Raw genomic sequence first — 22,345 nt, 5'->3', positions numbered from 1 at the left:
TCCTGATGGGATGTGATGTTTCTGGTTGGTCAATGATCAAAACACGGAAGTCACTGAAAGTCTCTGATTGGTCATGAATTAAAGGCCAAATTACCCAATTGAAGGTACACAAGGAAATTTTCTTACAGCTGCAAAGCGACACACCTGTCTGGCTGAACTTAATCCTGGATCCTGCTGGAAAGACTATGCAGACACATAGATACCAGTCCTGACTTTCTGTCTCTCCCCTGTGATAAAAGTGCTAATCAGCAAACTTCCCAGCTCTGCACAGCAAAATGACGTTGGTTCCCATCATGTTGGTGTGCTGCTCTCTGATCATAACTCCATGCTTTCTTTGTTTAAAATGAAACACACATCTAGTCATGCAAATAAAATGGTTGTTTTGAATAAAATGAACACATCTTAGTTGATGAAATTGATTGTGTAAGTAACACAACTTCTGAAACTGGATCAGACAGAATCACATTGTGTTACATTGTTCCCAGTGGTCTGAAATACTCCATAGAGTATATTATTTTACTTAAAGTGTAGAATTCAGTTACATTGTGTAATACACTTCAGATTAGAAGTCATTGAGATTTGATTTCCTAATGGGATTTCCTTTTTTAAATCAACTTCAGAAGCTTGTCTTTTGAAAAAGTATGGCTTAACAGAGAAGATAATTATTCTGGGGGCCCTGACAATAGTTCATTCAAGGCTCTGAAACGATAAATAAATCTAATCGTTGCATGTTTCATGCCTGAAAAAAAATGACTTCATCAATTTATAGTGATATACTGAAGCTTATATACAGTACTAAAATAAAGAAGTGTTTGTTTAATTTTGCTGGCTTTTATAAGAGCTTACACCTGTTAAACAAGTTCTTGTCAAGTTATCTGTCATTTTGCTGATGGTTTTATTTGTTGATCTGTTGTTTTTATAGGATAAGGACCCCAGATGTCATGAAGATCCATCTTCCAAATTAGACATGATATTCAACGTTCTGATTACTGCCATACTGGCCCGAAATGTGAAAATCAATTATGGGCTCCTGCTGTGTCACTAAGACTCTTTGATGGGTAGACAGACTTTTTCGTGATTGATGCCATGGATGATTGATTTTTAAAGTGCTTTTGAGGGCGCTGTAAACTGAGAGCTGTTTCTAAAATGTGTGAGCCAGGAGAGCCCTTCGGTGAGGGGGAGTTGAGGAATAACAACCAGCAGGGTGGCGTGCTGGCTGATGGTGATGCCAACGCCAATGAAATCCGGACAGAGGACGGCGGGAGGACAGGTGATACTGGCACTCTGTCAGGGCTGATGACTGAAACAGCAGAGCAGGACAAAGTCATCATCTGGGGTACAGACTCCCAGTGTGACGACCCCGAGCTGGCTGAGTTTGAGATGCTGGAGTGTCAGGAGCTGGAGGCCTACCTGGTTGGGGAGGGAGAGGACTTTGTCGGGCTTACAGACAGGAAGGAGCTTCAAGAACTGTCTTCATCATGTAGCAAAGCCTCAGTAGAACAGGCAACAGTTTATAAAAGCAGGGAAGAGAGAAAGTCTGTTCTGCATGGTGGCAGTGAGCAAGACTCCAGTGCCTCTCATGTCTCTGAGAGCAGAGAGGCATCCAGAACTGAATTAAGCTCAGAAACTGATGTCTTTGTGTCCTGTCTGTCCACCATTTCAAGCATGGACACGGCTGGCAGGACCCAGACGACAGACTCCTGGCACATTGCCTCTGGTCCTTACTCAAGCATCTCAGAAGACCTGACTCTGGTTTCCCAGACATGCAACCAAGTCACTGAGAGAGGCAAGGCCTCTCAAAGAGCGGATCATCCTTCCCTCTCCTCTGGAAAAAGCACAATACACGGCAAAGATGTGGACATGAATTTGAATTCAACAGTTCACTCAGATGATGTGGTATCACAGGCACAAATAAGCAATGGAGTTGTTCCATGTAAGGATGTCATTGATGAGCACAGGGAGAACAATAACCAGAGAAATAAAGCAGGGAATCTCATCTCAGAGAGAGATTGCGGTCAAGGGAGAAGTGCTGAGCACAAGGGTTTACCCACTGCAAACAAATTACATGAAGAAATCAACACTAAAATGGACAAAAGCACACAAGCTGATGAGTCTCCTGATGTGAACTACAGCCCACACAAAACAGGTACAAAGGGGACTCTGTCATCAATTGAATCCAAAGCCATAAAGAAACAAGGATCATTTGATAACACATTGAAAATGCAAAACTCTTTTGACAAGAGTTTTAAAAAGCAGACATCGTTTGATAATAGTTTAAAGAAGCAGCACTCCTTTGATAACAGCTTAAAAAAGCAGGGCTCTTTCGAGAACACAGTCACCTCCAGTTCTCTAAGTCTGGAGAGGAGGAAGCCATGGGGAAGCCCTAGCCGACCAGCAACTCCTTCTTCCCCTAAAACAACCTCCTGTTCCCCCAAGAGACGACCGCCTGGTTCTCCAGCCAGGGTCCAGGGCATCAGGGCACTGAGCTTGGAGCGCAGCAACTCTCCTCAGAGAGGTTTAAGTCAAACAGTCAAACCACCAGCTAAGACTAGTCTGAGCAGTGGCATCCCCAAACCAGTCATGCCTCAGCAGAAAGAGCCTGAACCCAGGAGGTCCTCTCCTCCCCAGAAGCCTAAAAATGTCCGACCAAAAATAATCACCTATGTTCGAAAGAATCCTCAAGCAAAACCACAAGTGACAGATGCTCCACTTGAAGCCTCCACACTCCCACTAAGACTATCTTCTTACTCCAGTCCACCAGCTCATAAAGATCCAAAGGTTGGTCCTCAACCTAAATCCACACCGGTGCTATGTTCCTCCAACCTGCTGTTTGACAAATATCGACAGGAGATGCAGAAGGCAGGGTACTATCCTCCAGGCATGGCTGCAACTGGGATGAAACCTCCAAGCAGCACCATCCCTCAAAGGCTGAGTGGGAAGTCGGACAGTTTTCATGAGGATATACCTGAGAAATATGTCCAAGAGGTGAGAAATGTACTTCTGATTTGATATACTGACATGACACAACTGCATGTCATAACATGCTGATGGCTCAAAATAGCAGCAGCTGACAAAATATCTGAGGAACCGCTTAGTGCAAGGAGGAAAATGGTCAATTTCACCTACGCTGCACTTCCCATGTTTCAAACCTTGAATCATTAACATGGTTATATATTGATACATTTAGCAAAATCTTTGAGTGCATGTGCCTTTCTGCAAATTAAAAAAACAAAAAACAGGATCAATCATGGCCACCCCAGAATGAAGAGCAAATTAAGTTGTTCTGACCTAAATGTGAAGACACAATGTCTGTATACAGTCTGATAGGATCTAAGCAAACAGTAATGCTAACAATAAAAGTCACAGTTGCTTCATGCAGAAGAAGTCACTTGCAGGGGCCTAAGGGATAATATTGGTGTGGCCACATTTCCTGGGATGCAGCAGTTGTCTGTAACTGACAGGGTGCTCTTTGCTGTTGCAGCCTCATTTTCTGATTTAGGGTCACAAAATGGGTACAGCATTACATGAAATCACAATGCCTAGTGAAAGAATGTAGTTTATCATTGCACTCCGTAACTCCAAACTGTATTACATAATTTTGTTGTCCGTCAGTTGAAATATTTATTGTGATTACAGTGATTGACTGTATTGGTAATGCCCCTCACCAGCATGTTTCCCAAGAAGGAGGCAGTGTCTACCGCTCACCCAGAGCTCTGAGGCCTCAGCTGGGGTTAGGGGCGGTCACCAGGCAGCCTGCAGCCAAGACAAGAGTTCCTCAGACAGGTCAAAGATCAGCCCCGAGCCATGCTGCTCAGGCAGCCGGAGTGTCCACCCAAGGCTACCAGGACCCTGCAGGTGAGATGGTGATCTGCTGGCATAATTGATTCAATGTGAAATTTTACTGTGAAAATTTACACATGGTGTTTTTTCAAAGGGATTAAGAACTTGAGCACAAGAACATGTTTGACATGCTGCATACTTGTGTGCTTATGTTGTAAACCATTCAGACCGTTGTGGGAAAATAATTTTTTAAGAGCTTTCTCATCTCTGCATACTTCTATTCTGTGCACATCCCATCCCCCTGTTGTTGAGCTGCAGAGAAGTTATCTTCTCGGGTTCGCTGAATGATTTACCGCATTTTTTTCCCCTGTCATGCTTATGGATGAGGCTTGGCTTTTGGCACCTAAACTCTTTGAAGTGCAAAGCATTTCATAGCAATGTAACTCACACGTCCTACGAACTTGCACTGCATATTTCTTCCTGCTCACATTATAATCTGGTCAGCTTCCACATATGGTGCTCTCTTATTTATGTGCAATTTCATCACTGAATGAAGGTTGGTATATGTTTTCATCTGTGTGTCATCTTTGTAGCTTCATGAGATTAGTGAAAGTGACATGAATCCTCTTTTTTTTTTGGCATGAGAATGTAACACTGAAACAGAAAGTTTATCTCAATAGGTCTTGGAGATCAAAAGAGGTCAGGAGAAAGAGGTCCAGAAACCCCCCCCAAGAGCCTCCTGCTCAAACCAGGCCAGTCTGGTCTCCGTCCTCCAGGCTTCTCCGCCCTGACAGCTGCCCGTCTGGCCTCTTTTGGCTTCGTCCGGAGCTCCAGTGTCTCGTCTGTGTCCAGCAACCAGTCCAACGACAGCAGTCACAGTGATCCCTGCCGAACTTCTCACCGTGAGTCACGCATTTCATATAAATTAGGGTTATATCGTTTTTACTAGTCCCAGACATCAGACAGACAGCACACTGTCTGATTAAAGGATATTCCACATTTATGTTTTATCGTATCTACTGTACTTCTCCTTATTAGTTCACCAGTAGTTGTTGCTGCCCCTGCTATCCTCAGTTACTATAGTAACGGCCACTCACTTCCTTTCATTTTTCATTCATTTATCTCAAGTAGGCACGGAAAGCTGCTGCACCACAGGGGCTTTGATGAAGAAATCGTTAAGTCGCTCTCCTCCCTCTGCTGCCTGTCCTCAGCCTGCATACTGCAGCATTTTATCTGGATCAGGTCGTGGTGCTCAGTCCGATACCCTCTCAAAAGGTTTCTGAAGCCTTCATTTAGACAAATCAGTGCTTGTACAATCCAATTGACAAGCTGATTTTTTCTGCGTGTAAGAGAGATATAAGAAATGTGTCAGAACAAGCTGAGAGTTTGTTATTTATTACAGAGAGAAAGCATTTACTGAATATAAGCAGTGTTTATGTGTTTTGTTCCAGCATGGAGCTCCTGCACAGTAATTTATTCCAAGTGCTGACTCAAAACCCACCACTGTCTGAAAAATGCTTAGACATACTGTAAAACAGTCCTGTTTTTCCCTCCTGTGTCTTTACATTCACAAAGTAACTCAGTCAAATGTAATCAATCTTTAATTCTTTGGTAGTTTTACCATGAATATAAATGTACCAAAATCAGATAAATTCACCCAAAATAGACAAGTCCAGATATGTTGTTTGCCAAAATCAATTATGTAATGGTGCGCACTTTACTATTTTGTACTTCTTTAAGAGTGGTCTGTTTGCACCGACAAAAGTGTCTCTATGGCATCTGTACTGACTGTGCTGATTGGCAGACATGACGAAGGGTTAATGCTGTCCTCGCTCAAGTGTCACCACATATGCTCTAGTCTTAGACAGCTGGCTGCTGCCTTTCCCTTTTCACCACTTTTACTGCCTTAGTCTGACCTGCTGGATTCAGACGCTTCCTTAAGCTGCTGGTGCAGGCTGGTGTCCTCAGACTGGACAAAAAAAAGAAAACAGCTGTTGTCTCATGAAGGGTGCGCCCCCCAGCCTCAACCGCAGTAACTGCTTCACATGTCAGCAGCAGTCTCTTCTTTACTATTAATAATCACTGGAATTAAATAGTGGTGCCAGCGGCTACAGCGCGTGTCAAAAAGAGAGAGTCAGGGTGTGGTATGACTGGATAATCTGTGAAGCTGTTTTTACCCCGACATCTCTGACTAGCCTCTTTCGTGCCTGTGGATCTCCTCCTCAAACCTTCACTACAGTCAAGCCAGATAATGGTCTTTCTTTCCGCCTCAGGGTCCCTCCTAAAAGGCTCCAATGTACACTTTACTGGGTTATTTTGTACCATTTTTAACACTGATTCTTCAGAAAACAACCACAGCTCAAGATGATAACCTGCAGTCGTGTAAGTGTGGCCTGCTCTTTCTTTTATTGCCATTGTTGTCTTTGATAGCTTCTCTGTGGAGCTTTTGGTAAATGTGTAAGCCAATTGCAAATTTGCTGTGTATCTTTCAGCAAAAAAAGAAAAAAAGAAAATGTAATTCTGCTTGTGCTGTAGTGAATAGATGGGTGTCTACCAGATAGTTAAACATTTGGGAGTCGCTCAGACAGCATATACATGACTGGCAGTGTTTCCCTTCAGGCTGTTGGCTCAGACAGCGCTGCTCCATTAGTATGCCACCGTATGCCTCAAATGCAGCCACATTCACCAGGGATGCACTCCAGCAAAACGTTGTGACTGGGCGGGTATACATCCTCTTAGAGGAACATCAGGAGTTCATCTGTCCAGTTTTCAGTGGGAGCCTGTCATGTGCGCTATTTGGATGGCAAGATACAAGAGTGAAGTTCTGTGTGTTTGGTGCTCCACTGTGTTTGTCAGCTGTACTCAGAGTGGCTAGATGTTTAGATTACTCTGAAGGTGTTTTGAAAGACACAATGTATTAGTTACAATTATAATGGAGTAGTCGATTTAGAAGAAGAAAATAAATCATTTAAGTTGGTTATCAAGCACAAAAGCTCAAATTTGAGGATTTGCTGCTTTTCTCTGTTTTCTAAGGGAATTTCTTTGGAGTTTGGTCTGTTGGTAAAACAAAACAAGGTATTTGAATGTTACCTTGATGCCTATTTACTTTGTAATCCAACTTTATGCTTTACATACCCGTTCCATGACACTTCCAAGAGACTGCTGTGAGACTTCACAGTTGAAGTTGAAGCAGAACAAATCTCTGTGGCATGTTATGAATATTAAGCCTCTTTTCCTGTGGATCAATCCCATCCCTGCCGTGTCCTGCAGGAAAAAAGCAACATTTCTTTCTTTAAAGCCTATATTGCCTTCTGGTGACTGAAAGTGCATCCTCTGAAGAGGAGATCTGATAAAAACTGTGAAGTGTAACTTTCACTTTCACTGTTCAGTATTCTGCCTTTTCACAAAGAGCTTAAAAACTTGCTTCATGTCTTTCCTCTCAGTCCAGTTAAACACTAAAATGTATCTTGAGGGATTTCCCTAAATTAACACAATAACAGAGTTCACATTGGTGCTCTACTGCAGTCTTATCTTACGCCACATGTTTATTTCTGTCACTTCCGATTGGATAATAAAAAAAGGATCATCAAAATAATCTGACAAAAAGAAAGAATACAAATAGCCCATGTTATTGTCTGTCACAATTTGTGTATTTCCAATATTTGCATCATATAAGCCAGACAGCTTAATTGAGAAAAGCTAATTCAAATTTAGATAAAGAGGAATTATTGAGAAATGGAAGAAATGGGACATTGCACTTTCAGTAGATATAGTAACAATAAGCAAAATGTTTGTCTTGTCTTTAATATTTTTAACCTGTCTGTGAATTAGTCACCAGCAGAGTCCTCCCTGCTGCTTGCTGGTGTAACACTGATCAGAGGATGCTTACAGCAGGGGATGGATTTGTGCTGTACATGCAGGCTAGAAACAAGCATTTAGCAGTGTGAGTCAGCCTCCAGCCGTCTCCTTCAGCCAATCCGTTTCTTGGCTCAGTCTCCATTTCAGCAAGATGCCTTTGGGGAAAAAAAGCATCTGCTGACTCTCCCAGGTGAATTCAGTCTCTGTTGCAGTGAGGAGAGCTGCTGTGATCCCACTGGACGTTTCACGCAGGCCCTGAGCATTTTGACGTCACAAGGGATTTCATGTTCTCTTCCTATTCTGAACTAGTTATGCTATCTACTGTAATGTTGTATATTTTACTACAAGTATCTGTGATTTCCGGTTCCTTGAACCATCCTCTGACTTATTCATTCTTAGACCAGAATAAAGATATTTGAATTCAAGGGCACAAACCTGACCTTCTGTCCTCGTTGAGACTGCCGAGTTACATGTAGGTGCAGCATGTGTCAGCACTGTTATTGATTGAGGAGCTGAATATTTCATGATAAGTAATTGGAGCAATCTTCATTTGCACTGGCAAAGTTGAACAAAAATGCGGGATTGTCTGTATAGTGCTGGAATCCAGAGACAGTTTATCCTGAGGAGGTTTTATAAAACAAAACAATGACAATGTATAATGACAGTGAGGATCTTCCTGCTTGTATGGAAGGAATGGTTGTTCCTGGTGATGTTTTTCTGGTGGACTACTCCTTGCTACAGCCTCAGTTTGTCTATGAATCGAAGTCTTTTATAGCCACAGAAAGCTAGAGGCATAATAACAGCTGTTGTGAATAATTAAGATGTTTGCAGCATTCTGCTTTTTTGCTAGTGGTGAATTTCTGCAGTTTAGAAAAACTACTCTCCAAGGACAGACAGTGACCTGCTGATACTCGATCCTAAGAATACAAACGAAAAACAACATGGTAAATCTTGATGAGATGATTTAAAGCACTGTCACTGGACAAAATATGTTCTTTTTAATGGAAAAGCTGAGATATTTTTACATTAACAATGGCACTGCAAATTATTAAAAACAGTAATACATTGACTAATTAAAGCTATAATGCCCCCTCCCACAGGGTTTCCTTTGAAACCAAATTAGAGCTTTGATCATAAGAAACAAGACCCAATGTGAAAAAGTGAGATGTAGGCTGGTGCTGAATATTTCTACCCCTCATGCAAAAAACTGGAAAAAAAGTGGAATCATGGAGTGATTGAGAGTAGTGCTGTGTCCATTCACCCATCTCTACTCCTTCCTGTTCAGGATAATAATAATAATGATAATAATTGTATTTGTATAGCACTTTTCAAGCTAGGAGCTCAAAGTGCTTTCCATAGGCAGCATAAAAAAACAATCACACATATAAAAGAAAAACACAAGAGCAGCAAAACACAAGCACACAATTAAAAGACAGTATAAAATAAATGTTTAAATAAATCATCCAAAAGGTAGATCAAGTGAAATGTATTCAAAATAAACTTAAAATCAGGTGGTTGCACAACAGAGCTGTATAAACAGGACAAGATAGGATTTAAAAGCTGAAACAGTGTCAGCAGATCAAATACTAATTACAAGACATGGAGGGCTGGAGCGTGTCCCAGTATGCGTTGGGCAAAAGGCTGGGAGACACTCTGGACAGGTCACCAGTCTGTCACAGGGCTGACACATGCAGCAGACAGACACTGACATCTACACCTACAATAAACATAGGGTTTCTAATTGGCATGACCTGTACTGTACAGTATGTCTTTGGACTGGGAGGACATGGGGTGAACAGACAGTTAGGCTCAAACCCAGGACCTTATTACTGTGACGCAACCGTACTAACCACTGTGTAAAAATAATATATGAAGCAAGTTGATGTGCAACATTTCAGATAACATAAGTTTGATTGTGAAAGTATGTGGATACTGCAGAAGATTTCTGTAAACATGTCTATAAAATGTCCGATAGTTTGTGGAACATCTATCAAAATCATTATCACACCTTGTACACTGTATGCCAGCCTGACACAGACTGGCTATACTATATCAGGTTCAGGCGAGGAAATTAGGGTGGAGAATCACTGACTACGTTTTTTCTGTTCTCCTGATCCTGCAGATCCTGGCAGTGGCAGCGATGACACACCTGTCCCCAAAGCCACTGCGGTCCCCAGTGACACCTCCCATGCTCAGAGCCGGACTCAGCCTCCCAACGCCCCCAGCCTCCAGCGCCGTAGTCTGCCGCCGCAGCGCTGCTCCCCGCTTGGTACGGCCCCATAATACACTCAATTTCCTGACTCTATCTCTATCTCCAGAGATAATATCCTTGTCCCAGTTCAAGGTCACTCTGTCTGGTGAACACATGAGCCTTGAGATTGGATGTGTGAGTGTATGCTAGCAGGGGCGTTAAAGAGGGAGGTGGCAGCTCGGCATTGGAATGTACATGGACATAGCTGTCAACCCTCAAACAGGTCATGACGATTTATAAACTGTAGCCCCCAATTCACATGTTGGTATTCACTCAGTGGAAACTCCCAGCCCTATAATGACAGCACTGTTTCACCTTCAGGAAGACAGTTACGCTGCTGGGTAGTTTACAGATGCTAGTGTTCTGCATGTAACTGCATCTGCTTTCTAGAAAGCCTCATACAGGTCCAAAATTAGACTGATCATAAAACTGTTGGCCAGGCAGAAATGGGGAAATTTAGGGTTTCTCGTGCCTACCCTGCTTCAGGCAATTCATTTACATATGAGACGCTCAGGCTTGTATGAATTTTCTTTATGTTTAAATGACTTATCGTGACATCTCACCTTCCACACCTGGGTATAAAATGCAAATTGAAAAATAGGCCCCTTAAAAGGCAACCTGTATATAATCTAATATATATACATATATAAATTGTGAGATTCTGGCTGCAAGGCAAACATATATAACTTTGTTCCAAGTACTAAGATTCCAACATTTCAACCACAGGATCTTTGTCAGGGCATTTTCACATATTTGTTTGTGTTTGAGATTCAAAATTAAGGCCATCAATGTTACACTCAGGTGCCTCTTTCTAACAGAATTAGTAGCACATTTATCCCTTGTGCCTTCTCTGTGGGCATTTATACATAATACGTTAATTTGCTTATGCAGTCCTTCAGCACAAGAAATTGAAATTGAGTTATATTGTATTCAACAGAAAATAAAGCCTCTAAATTTGAGCTAGATGAATGTGAAGCTGAACTGGAAACTAAACTACAGAGTATTTTATCACAGCTATTTTATTGTTGTAAAGTACTACGATTGAGTGTGCCCCTTGACAGGCCCTTAGCTAAGCAACAGTTAAGATACATTACAGCATTACTTTCCGTCAGTGTTCCTTTTTTTCTGCATCACAGCAGTGATGCAGTAGCATGTATATACTCCCTCTCTGCTGATGTAGTCGTCTTTGTTGTTATTGCTGCACCTTGTGGCCTGTGTTGGCATCTTTGCAGTGAATGCGGAGTATCAGCACCATCCAGTGGTCACAGCGTGTATTTCTGTGTGAGCCAGGGGCAGCCTCAGCTTCCTGCAACAGAAGCTGTGTGAACAAGTGGAGCAGCAACTCCAGCTAGTGGTCACTATGCCGCACTGTACCCCTCTTCCATGGTTTCTCACTTGTGGTTTACGCCAGTAGTTCCCAACCTTTTTAGTTGTGAACTTTTCAACCAAAGATAGATCTTTCCTTCTCATATAGTTTCATATTCATAATATTTAAGGATTTGAAGAATTTATAAAGAATATTTCCCAAGTAAGAATGAAAAATTAGAAAAAAGTTTTGTGTTCATGTACCAACCTCCAGGCTTAGAACATGTGCAGAATCCAACATTTACAAGTATAAAAAAGAATAAAGTATAAAAGTGCTCATTATACAGAAAAGTGTTATTTTATGTTACTACTTTGCATACATGTACAATAGTTTAATCCATAGAAACAGATCATATTTATAAACTCATGTGCTTTGTATGTAAAATCTCAGTCTGCAAAGTGACTCGTCACCATAACTGTCAAATAAATTAAAATGAAAGAGTAAAAAATAACAATATTGTTGTCTGAAAGGCAGTGCAGTAGAAGTATAAAGTAGCGTAAAATGGAAATACTTAAGTGAGCTACAAGTAGCTCAAATGTTACTCTCCACCACTGATTATGTACTAACATGTAATGTATTTATGAAAACAGTATCTATGAGAGGAGACAAAAAGTGCATTTCGATTGTGTTCATTATAAAACATTTGTCTTTACCACACAGCCTCCAGGAGAGAGATGCAGAAGGACATAGAGGCTGTGATGCCTCCAAAGTCCTCTCCTAAAAGATTTGCTGTGGTTTCTCCAAAGCCACAGTCCCCTGGTGAGTCTTACATATCACATTGCAGCCTGTGTGTGTGTGTGTGTGTGTGTGTACTGTAGCTTTAAAATTTACAGTCACCCTCTCTCTCCGCTCGCTCCCCCTCTCTCCACACTTCATTACAAGACCCATGGCAGCCTGCTGTTGTCATAGCAACAAGCCACAGTAGCTGTAATGCTAGGATGGCTCCTTCGGTAGCAATCCTGCTGGGTCAGATTACCTCAACAAGTCAGCATTTTGTCCTTTTCTCAGAGAGCAGACAGACAGTAACAGCTGTGTCCAGTTCCAGTACAGGTGATGAAAGCTGAGTGTTTAGAGGTGAGACAGGAAGTTGCTGCTTATTGGTCTGAGCAGAGACAAGACTTGAGTAACAGTAAGATGGAAAGTTAATTTGTCCTTGCGGGAGGAAATAAACCACTGAGGTTCCAACCAATCAGCAGTTAATTTGTTTGTGTGTAAGCTGAGAGGGCAAACCAATTGCTAATATTATCTGCAGTGTAAATCAGCTATTTGGTATTTCTATTAGGGGTGCAGCTAATGACTATTGTTATATTGATTAAGCTGTCAGCTATTTTTCTATATATTTTTCAATATTTGTCGAAAAATAACAAAGAGGACTAAAATAGTTTTCCTGTTATAATTTCTGTTTGTCCAAAACACAAAGATATCCCATTTACAGCCCCATGAAACAGACAAACTCAGCAAATCCTCATACTTAAGAAAATGAAAACAGCTAATAATTGGCATTTTCCTTGATAAATGATCTATGATCTATCATCAATGTTGTTGTCACAACTGTCTTCAGAATCAGAAATACTTTATTGATCCCCGGTACTGTATAATTTCCCCCCGGGGATCAATAAAGTATTTCTGATTCTGATTCTGATTTCTCTTGGTAATGTTTGTGTTTGCTCTTCTGCTTCTCTACTAACATACACATTGTAAAGTCGATTACAGCGATCACAAAGGAAATGGTTGATTACTGCTTATACACATGATCTGCTTGTGAATGGCAGTGTCCAGATTTTTCCTTTAAAAAACATTTCATTAAGTCTGTTGCAAGTGAAAATATGTCACTTTATGTCGTTCATCCTTCTGCTCTCTGTTTCTGTAGTTCGGGGGCGGACAGCAGCAGTTCAGGGTGCTGTTCGGACTGAAAGGGCCCAGGAGTTGGACCGGGCCCTGATCCAACAGCTGCGGGAACGCTGTGAGCAGCAGGCCCTGCAGCTGCAGAGCCTTCAGGCCCAGTTGAAGAAGGCCTCCCTGTGCCTGGACGTTTTCAGCATCACCACCCAGCACTTTTGTCACAAGGTACGCTACAGCAGACTTCTGGGACCTCAGCAGGGCTGACAGGCAAGCAAACTTGGTCTGGCCTCCACTTTGAGATCCCTGTAAAAGTCTAAGTTCTCCTTCTTCTCCCCTACCCTTTAAGGTGTGTTTGAGGAAGATTTGACATCCGTGATTTGGCAGTACTGCATTCATAAAGTAACTTATCAGAAATGAATCCCAGAAGATGTATCCCCTTATTTATCTATTCTGATAAATTAGCTCAGGGATGTCATCAACTTGATCTTTTCTTGCATTAAAAATGTGGATTGGGGGGATGAATGAAAAACAGCCCTTGCTTGCAGCTACATTATTGTGTAACAGTAACATAACTTGATGAAGTAAATTTAACATTCATCACGATGGCTGGATTGCCCATCTCAAGCAAGTTTCAAATCACCAATTGGTTTTCTTGCCACACTGAAATGAACAGAAAGAGTGGTTCACCAAAGTTGGGAAATAAATATAAAAACATAATAGAATGCTTTACAAAGTATTTCTATTTTTTAGGTAATAGCCTAAAACATGCAAAACCAGCAGCATGGTCTGTTTTTTAGAAGTGTCATGCGAACAGAATCCTGTAATGGAAATTTCAAACTACAAAGGGGAAGCTGTTGCGGGCTTCAGAATGCAACTACAAAGTGCGATGAGTCCGCTAGCAACAAATGACACCTGCAGCATCTGGCTTTTGTTGTCAGCATTTCTTTGTTCACAAAGCCAGTCACTTGCTTTAAAACCAGGTTGTTGCGGCTTTTTGAATATGTTGAATATGTTGGGAATAACCATGAAGCAGCAGGATTTCTAAGTTTGTGGGGAAACACTGAGGATTTCCAGAGGTAGTAGTAGTTTAAACAAAAGGAAAGGAAATGTGATGCATTATGTCTTTTTATTATTGATACAGTATATATGTGCATGCATTGGAAAGGGCTGTGTGGCGTTTCATGTCGGGTCTGTGCTACGACTGCTGGACGGTTGAGTCAATGGGATCTAAACACATTTGAAATATATTTAAACTAGCTGGATTGATGTGTCTCGTGAGGATTCTCCTGTTGTGTAAGATAATCAGTTCACCATCGTACAGCTTCTGATGGTACCGACAGTCAGCTTTCACACTGTGACTGAGTGTGCTCTGCTTCTCAAACCTGGATTAAGCGCTTGTTTCTTGCCCTTTCCTGTCCTCTGCTTGCATTTCATCCATTTCCCAGCCCCACCCACGGGTTCCGCTCTACAGTGGGAGATGATTAATGAGATTAGAGCTGCCTGTCTGGGCCTCGCTGTGCTTTTAGTGAGACTGATTGTCAGACACTGGCAGAGTAACCTCTAAGGTCTGACAGGTGGAAGACTTTGAAATATGTGCATCTGAGATATATCTGCAAACTTTGGAGGGAATAGGACTCCCCATTAAAATATTGACAATGTTCCTTAAATTTGGTTTTCAATTATGACAAAATGGCAGATGTAGACTACAGGTGAACTTGTGGCAACGTATGCAGATGAGGTTTTTGAAGGTTTAATATATGTATGACACTGATTGAAGAAATAGAGAAAAGACAAATTTTTTTCTGCCTGAACATCACCAGATTTAAAGTGCTTTATACTGTATATTATACTGTGGTATTGTTACTACTCAGAGCTATCTAGAATAAATTATTTTTTATTAAGTATGTGTGTGTTCTGTATGTACTGAAATGCCTGCATGTAGCTATTTTCCCTGAGCTGAGTAACCGAGCAGATAATTGGCTACTTATTGATTATCTCCCTCCCCCATCTTCTCCTGCTCCACTCTTTTCTTTCGTCTCAAAGATGCGAGAGACCGCGCATATGTATGTGTGTGTGTGTGTTTCTCCCTGCCATGTGTGTGAATGTGATACGGGGCGTGTTGGAGGGGGTTTAAAGGGAGGGCAGGCAGAGCTGGGCTGGTGCTGCTGGTCTTTGTTCCAGCAGTGATAAACGCTAGTCGCAAAGCAGGAAACGAGGTGAGGCTTCGGTTTTCCCGTCTCTCCTCCCCTCTCCTTCCTTCGCCTGGTTCCCTCCCACTCTGTCTGTCTTTCTGGCGCTTGCATCTGTCACTGCTGCCTCCCCAGTGGGCTCAGGGATGCTGCTGTCTGCTAGCCTAGTATGGGCCATCGCTGCTGTAGGCTCCATTTCTTCTCTCTGCGCTGTCTGGACCAAACGGTAAAGGCAGTATCTTCTGCAGGCAGCAGGCTTGTTTCAGCACCGAGGATTCCTTTATATATGTGTGGTTGTGCGCATGTGTGTGTGTTTGGGGGTGGGGGGTGTGTGTGGGGGTCTGTCTATACGAGCATTATATTCACTTGTTTCCTAGAGAGTGTAAAGCTGTGCATGATTATGCTGAGTCAAAGGAGGCTTGTCTGTCGCACTGTCCCTCTTTCTTTTCTCTTAGAGTTTGCAGTGACATTACATAACATGCTACTGCTGCTGTGCTGTGTACATTTTGTCCTTCCTGTATGTATGCTGGTGTAATTCTGCCTGATTACATGCCATTGACTGTATAGGAGGACTTTCACTTAGGATGCATTCTTGTTTACCTGATGTTGCTGAATTTCTCATCTCCAAGAAAGCTTGTGTTTGATAAGTCTTCGTGTTGTAAGCTTATTTTAAGCTTCCTGCATGTTTATTGGAGTCTGAATCTCTTCAGGACAAAAAGTCCAAACAAAAGAAGCAGCTGCACATTGGAAGGTCCTACTGAAACTGGGCTGATTGCATGCATAATATCTAACTTATTACAGTATCTACTCGAGAAAGAGCACCGTTACTATAAAAAGGCCTTGTTTATTCTTTCCCAGCTGGTAAAATGTACAGTGCTGAAGTGATTAGACGATTGATGGAAAGGGATACATACATTTTTGATAATCCATTAATCGTTTGTGATGTTATCAAGGAAAAATGCCAAACATTAGCTTGTTCCGGCTTCTCAAATGTGAGGGTTTGGTTCTTTTCTCTGTTTTAAATCTTAGTCAGTAGAATATACTTTGTTGTGGACTGTTGGTCGTAAAAATCAAACCGTGGACTCTGTGGAATTGTGATGAGCATTTTTCACTATTTTCGTATGTTAGAGACGATTACAATTGATCAAAGAATCGCATGGAAACAATCATTTGATCATGTGCCTTAAAAATGTGGCCTTTGTGAGGACTGAATATCAGATGGGGAAATTAGAATGCATGTCACATAAGTCTCTGGAGATCTGGGGGGTGTTTGGGCAGGACGGGGGAAATGATGGGTAGGAGCAGAGGTGGAGCTGAAGAGGAAGAAATTAAAAAATGCTGCTGACCAACCTTCATCCCTCATGAGGTCACAACAGTCTCTCCCTGATGACTGTATGTTCCAAGTAAAACCTCTTACAGGGTGACATCATCACTGCAGAGACATACTGTATACTATATCATACATAATTCACCCACTGCTCTCTGTCTCTGTCTCTCTCTGTCTCTCTCTCTCTCTTTGTTTCTCGTAAGCACTGCTTTGTGATCTCTGATTAATCTCCAAGCAACAGTGTGCGTAGCTGTCTTCCTGCATGTTCAGAGTTGTGATCAATAGTCATTTAACTGGCTGGTGTGTCTTCCTCTGTGAGTAAGATGTGCTCTGAGGGTGTCACATCATGAGTCCCCAGTGGATACCTGAGAGGGCCTGTGGAAATGCTGTATATGATTACTTTTTCATTGTAAAAATGTTCACAAATGTTATAGTTGACTCCTACAGGCTGCCATGAAGCATTTACTGTAGCTTAATAGCCTTAGCTATTATGAATCATGGTGACCTATAGGATACACTGATAGTATAAACTTGTAGTGCTGCAGAAGAATTAATGTGTATTTTTGTCTATAATGAACAGAAATGATACAAACTATGTTGTTATTCCTCACATGTTTCTTGATCCTTTGTGATCTGCGAGCACCAGGCAGCGCACAGTTCTTAATTATCTAATATGATCAAAAGTGCAATAGACTGTAGCTGCGTCGTCTGAACTTTAGTCCAGTATGTTGTGCCAAGTTATCACACAGAGTTTTATTTGTCGTGTTTATCAATGAATCGTGGCAGACAGAAAGGTGTTCCCCTCATTGATATAAATGTGTTGGACAAACTATTACAAACACCTCTCAGTATAATGAGATACAGTTCAACTGCAGCCTCCAAAATAACTGTAAATTTGAAATAGCACTTTATTAGTTCATTAGTTTTAGTTTGATGTAAGTAAGAAACTGGCAACTGAGTGGATATGAACGTCAAAAAATGCACTTATTAATATTGTGATATTCATTTCCCATCACCCAGTCCTGTATCGGCAGCTCAAATTAATGCCAAAACTGTCACGTTATTTTCACTCAAAGGCGTTCAGTGGTACTGCAGGTGTTTCAAATCCATTTGTTCAGTTCAGAGGTGTTCACTGCTTCATGTGTTTGCATTTCAGAGTGAGAGTGCCGTTGTGAAGGAGAGGGAACTGTCCCTGGAGCTCGCCAGAATCAGGGATGAAGTGGGTAAGTGGGATACAGTGTCACATATATGGCACCAAGGGAGGAGAGAAAGCTGTGAGTCACTCACTGCATATCATGTATTATAGAGTAAACTACAAGAGATGGAAGGAACAAGTAACCTCTGGGAATCCACTCTGTAGATTAAATTTACTCTGTGGATTTAGTCAAAGATCGAACACCATATACTAGACGCTGTAAAATGCTGCCCTGTCTTTGTTTCATAGCAAACTCTGACTGCTTTGGGATTTATAATGTATTCGTTTTTTCATGATTTTTTAAATAAATGGGCAAAAATATACTGAGAAAAACAGTGAAGTTGCATTACAATCATTTGTACTATTTATGAAAAAGAAAATATTACCATCCAGACATTATAATATAACAATAACACAAATGAAATAATAAACAAACTAACTTAGAGGCTGTTAAGTGCCAAATTAACTTCAAGGTGACAACAAGGTGTCTTCTTTTGTAGTTAATTCATGGCCTAAATTTGGATCTTGTGAAACAGACTAAAGCTTTACGTTGCATTCCAGCTTTCAGTGTTGCACACTGGGAGCAACTGCAGCAGGAGAAGGAGGAACTGGAGCGTCGTTTTGAGGCTGAGCTGCAGGGACTGCGGGCTCGGCAGCAGAGGGAGCTGGGAGCGCTGGAGGAGCGGCTGAAGGTTCAGCATACGGCCGAGGCCAAGAGCCTGCAGGCCCGACAACGAGCCGAGCTGGAGGAGCTACGGCTCAAACAGCAGGAGCAGGTGTGTGTGTTTTTAATGGAGAGTGGATATATCAGTTTTGTCCACATCCACGATGAGAAGTGAAGATGTGATGTCACTGAAAAAACATTTACGTATTCCAGCTTTTGATTATCTATCTCCTGCTTCCAGCTGAATACAAAGGATGTGAATGCCATTTTATTTGTGGTTCTCAAAGCTTTTTTAGATTATCTTTTTATATTTCAACATCAACGTGTCTTTCCTGAAACAATTTCCCGGTTACTCTGGATAATCCGCAGACCTCACTATGAACTGTTTTCAATGGAACTGCATTTTACTGAAGAAATTGTCCCCATCAAAACTGTTACACAATCCATTATTACACCCCTTGTGTGTATGCATGTTTGAATGTGTGTTTGTGGCTGTGTAACAGTGAACGGTTAAGTCATTTTTGTGATTGCTGATTGTCTAAATCTTGGCCTCAGATCGAGGAGATGAGTGAGAACCAGGAGGCGTCCTTGATGGAGATGGAGACGGCTCACAATGACACGCTGGCCACTCTGCAGGAGGAGCATGCCAGGACCGTGAAGAGTAAGCACCCCTTTTATAAAACTTGTTGCTCTCCTGCACTGACTCACTCTGCTGCCGGTCAGGAGAGATGATCATATTGTTATTATTTCCTGTGTCAGATCTGAAGATGGCCCACGAACAGCAGACAAAGTCTCTGGAGGAAGAGTTTGCAAAGATCAGACTGTCACTGCAGGTAAACAGTTCTCCTTAAAAATATGTGTTTTTTTACAGATACATAGTTAGATACATTTTGTTTGTAGTGACAGTAATTAACGAGTTAATATCTGTCTGGTCACCAGGATCAGGTGGACACGCTGACGTTTCAGAATCGTAGCCTCAGAGACCGAGCCAAGCGCTTTGAAGAAGCTCTGCGCAGGAGCACAGACGAGCAGATAGTGGTAAGTGCTGCATGACACAGTACAGGACAATATGTCGGCTGCTTCTGCTGACAGTATCAAATGTAAAGAAAGCATTGTTTATTTGTTTTAAAGACTGATGGTGGTTTTCACGATGTTATCTGCTGTTGCCAGGACGCTTTGGCGCCATATAAACACATTGATGAGGACCTGAAGAGTCTGAAAGAAGTTCTAGAGATGAAGAATCAACAAATTCATCAACAGGAACAGAAGATCTCTGAACTGGAGAAAATAGTAGGCTTCAAATTTCTGCTTTTGCTTCGCAACAAAGGAAAACTGGTGCATGTTTTCAAGCTGTTTTGTATGTGAAGTTGTCAAAAATATTAAATCCAATCATCAGAGTTGGACTATCAATTTCCAATAACACCCAACATCCAGGTAATCTAGAGACAGCATCAAATGACAAAAAGGGACCTATGCACCAAGTATTTTATAGAAAACCCATATCATATATTGTCATACACCATTTGAAGAATTTAATGTTGTGCACCGTTTCTCCTGTGTTTTTGAGCAGGCTGAAAAGAATGTGTACCTGGAGGAGAGAGTGCAAGTGTTACAGCAGCAGAACGAGGACCTGAAGGAAAGAATAGACAAGAACCTTGCTGTGTCCAGGTCAGAAATGCATATAAAAGATTTTTTAAACCTTGCGATTTTCTGTATATATTACTTATATAGATTAGTATAGTATTACCCCAAGATCAAGGGTCATGGGTTATACTGTCTGTGCACATTGAGAGAACAATTTTAGGCAGATACACCAGTGGGCAAAGACAATCTTGGGGCGAGTACATGGTATTTATGTTTTGACTTTTCCCGCCCCTCCTCTTTCTCAGGCAACTCTCTGAGGAGAACGCCAACCTACAAGTGAATGTGGAGAAGGAGAGCAACGAGAAGAAGCGGCTGAGTCGCACCAATGAGGAGCTGCTGTGGCGTCTTCAGACAGGCGAGCTGAGCCCTCACATGTCCCCCAGCTCCTCCCCCATCCATAGACCCTTGTCTGGACCAGGCTCCCCCGCCCGCCCACACTCCTACCATCAATGACACTCTCAATGGAAGCTCTCGTATCAAAAACGTTCTTTTATCTGGCATCGGAAGCCCTGATTTTTTAAATACTCTTTGTTGAATGTTCCTCTCAATTTGAAGGGTTGGATTTTACACAATGTAGATGGAAAGACACAGATACGTTTGTTTCTTTGGGAAATGCTGCTCACCCATGTGATGCATTTCCAAAGTCCAACCCCAGGAATTCTAATCTCTGATCTAAAGAATTGTATTAATGATTACGCCTCTTATTGTTCAAAAGGGAATTCTCTGCCCTCCTTTTTTTCTATTCCACCTCAGCGCCAGACAAAACAGACGTGCTGTGTTACTGCAGCAGATGAAAGACCTGGTCATTGTGGACTTCAGAGAGCAGGATCAGAGTCGCAGTGCCTCATTTCCATGTTTTCGCCTCCATCTACATCGCCACCTCCTCATCCAGCGCTCAGGATGATGGATGAACAAGACATAGCAAACATCAAAAGTGCAACAATGAACACAAGAAGCGCCTTTGCCGTCATTCTCTCCTACCAGCAACGTCTATCAAGGCACAGTCAATACTTTGAGTCAAATCACAAACCTACCTACAGTAAGTTACTCTCAAAGTGTGGATTCTTCTCTGGGGCATGTTAACCTTTTTATGCGGAAATATTTCATATATCAGGAGTGTATGAATGACTACCTAGCCATCTAACCTCAACCACCCAACAACAACAGTCAGCGTTGACCTGATTACAACAACACAACAATTCATAAATCCATTGAACTGCCAACACAGTGTAACTATATTATTGATTATAATTTGTAAAAACTGTACATGTATTGCTCTTTTTAAAGCATGTTCTGTCTTCCAGTTATAATGGATTTTATTTTAGGATTACCTTCAGTGTGACGATATGGAGCAGAAGGGGCAACACAAGTGACCTCTCATTTCTAATAAAAGAGAGCAGGATTTATTCAAATGAAACCAAGAAATAAGACATTGTATTACACATTTCCGACTAACCTCACATTTCTTATGTGAGAAGGTGCCCCTCACCTTCAAAATAGAAGAATTTCCCACAAAACAAAAGGATCACCAAAGAGGAAATCAAGAAACACAGCACTTCATCATGTACTGTAGCTATCTTATGTGTCTGGAGTTAAGTGCTGCAGAAACGGTGCAGACATTGCAGTTCTTGTCAAAATGTATTAACCTGAACACATAAATCCAACATCTGTTCATTATTTAACATATTTTCTCTTTCTTTGAGTGTACCTTATCATCGCTCTTGCAGCTGCTGCTGTTTTTCCCCATTGTGTGTTTTGTGAGCAAATGTGATGGAAAAAACTATTATGGCTTCCAAACATTAATTCTCTCCATCTCTCCAGTTGACTCTTGACAAAAATTCCTGCTGAGAGGAATAATCCAAAATGTGTTAAAGAATTGAAACTTGTCAAAATAAGTAAGAAAATCATGAAAGCCTGCAAGCTGTTACCTCATTTCTCATTGCAGAGAATAATCTCAGGTCCTGAAGAAAATTATGAGTCATCAAAGGAAGCAACTGCCATAACTTTTCTTGTATTAATTGTACTTTCTTTTACACTTTTGCCCATGTTTACATAACCACTCAGTTCTGTTTTTGTATTCAATTACCTGGATGTACAGAATATGTTTAACTATTTTAAACAACAAAGTGCAGTCAGCTAATATATGAAGATAGACTGAAGAAATATTGCTTTATTATGATAACATGATAATAATAATAATAATAATCAGCTCCCCCAGACACATAAAAT

General features: G+C 41.5%; 1 protein-coding gene across 1 annotated transcript; it reads left to right on the top strand.

Moving 5' to 3' along the window:
* The first annotated feature begins 1,146 nt into the window (after positions 1 to 1,146).
* mtus2b (microtubule associated tumor suppressor candidate 2b) lies at positions 1,147 to 20,569 on the top strand. The gene is made up of 14 exons (XM_070905963.1): positions 1,147 to 2,985; positions 3,669 to 3,855; positions 4,461 to 4,682; positions 9,761 to 9,907; positions 11,916 to 12,014; positions 13,126 to 13,322; positions 17,770 to 17,836; positions 18,370 to 18,584; positions 19,028 to 19,133; positions 19,232 to 19,305; positions 19,412 to 19,510; positions 19,643 to 19,762; positions 20,043 to 20,140; positions 20,362 to 20,569. Exons 1-14 carry the CDS (start codon positions 1,147 to 1,149, stop codon positions 20,567 to 20,569), a joined length of 3,678 nt encoding a protein of 1,225 aa, XP_070762064.1.
* Positions 20,570 to 22,345: the final 1,776 nt, after the last annotated feature.

The sequence above is a fragment of the Enoplosus armatus genome, chromosome 5 (assembly GCF_043641665.1).
Source record: "Enoplosus armatus isolate fEnoArm2 chromosome 5, fEnoArm2.hap1, whole genome shotgun sequence".
Taxonomy (NCBI): Eukaryota; Metazoa; Chordata; class Actinopteri; order Centrarchiformes; family Enoplosidae; genus Enoplosus; species Enoplosus armatus.
Note: the sequence above shows the minus strand (reverse complement) of the source record. Positions and strands in the feature narration are given on the sequence as shown.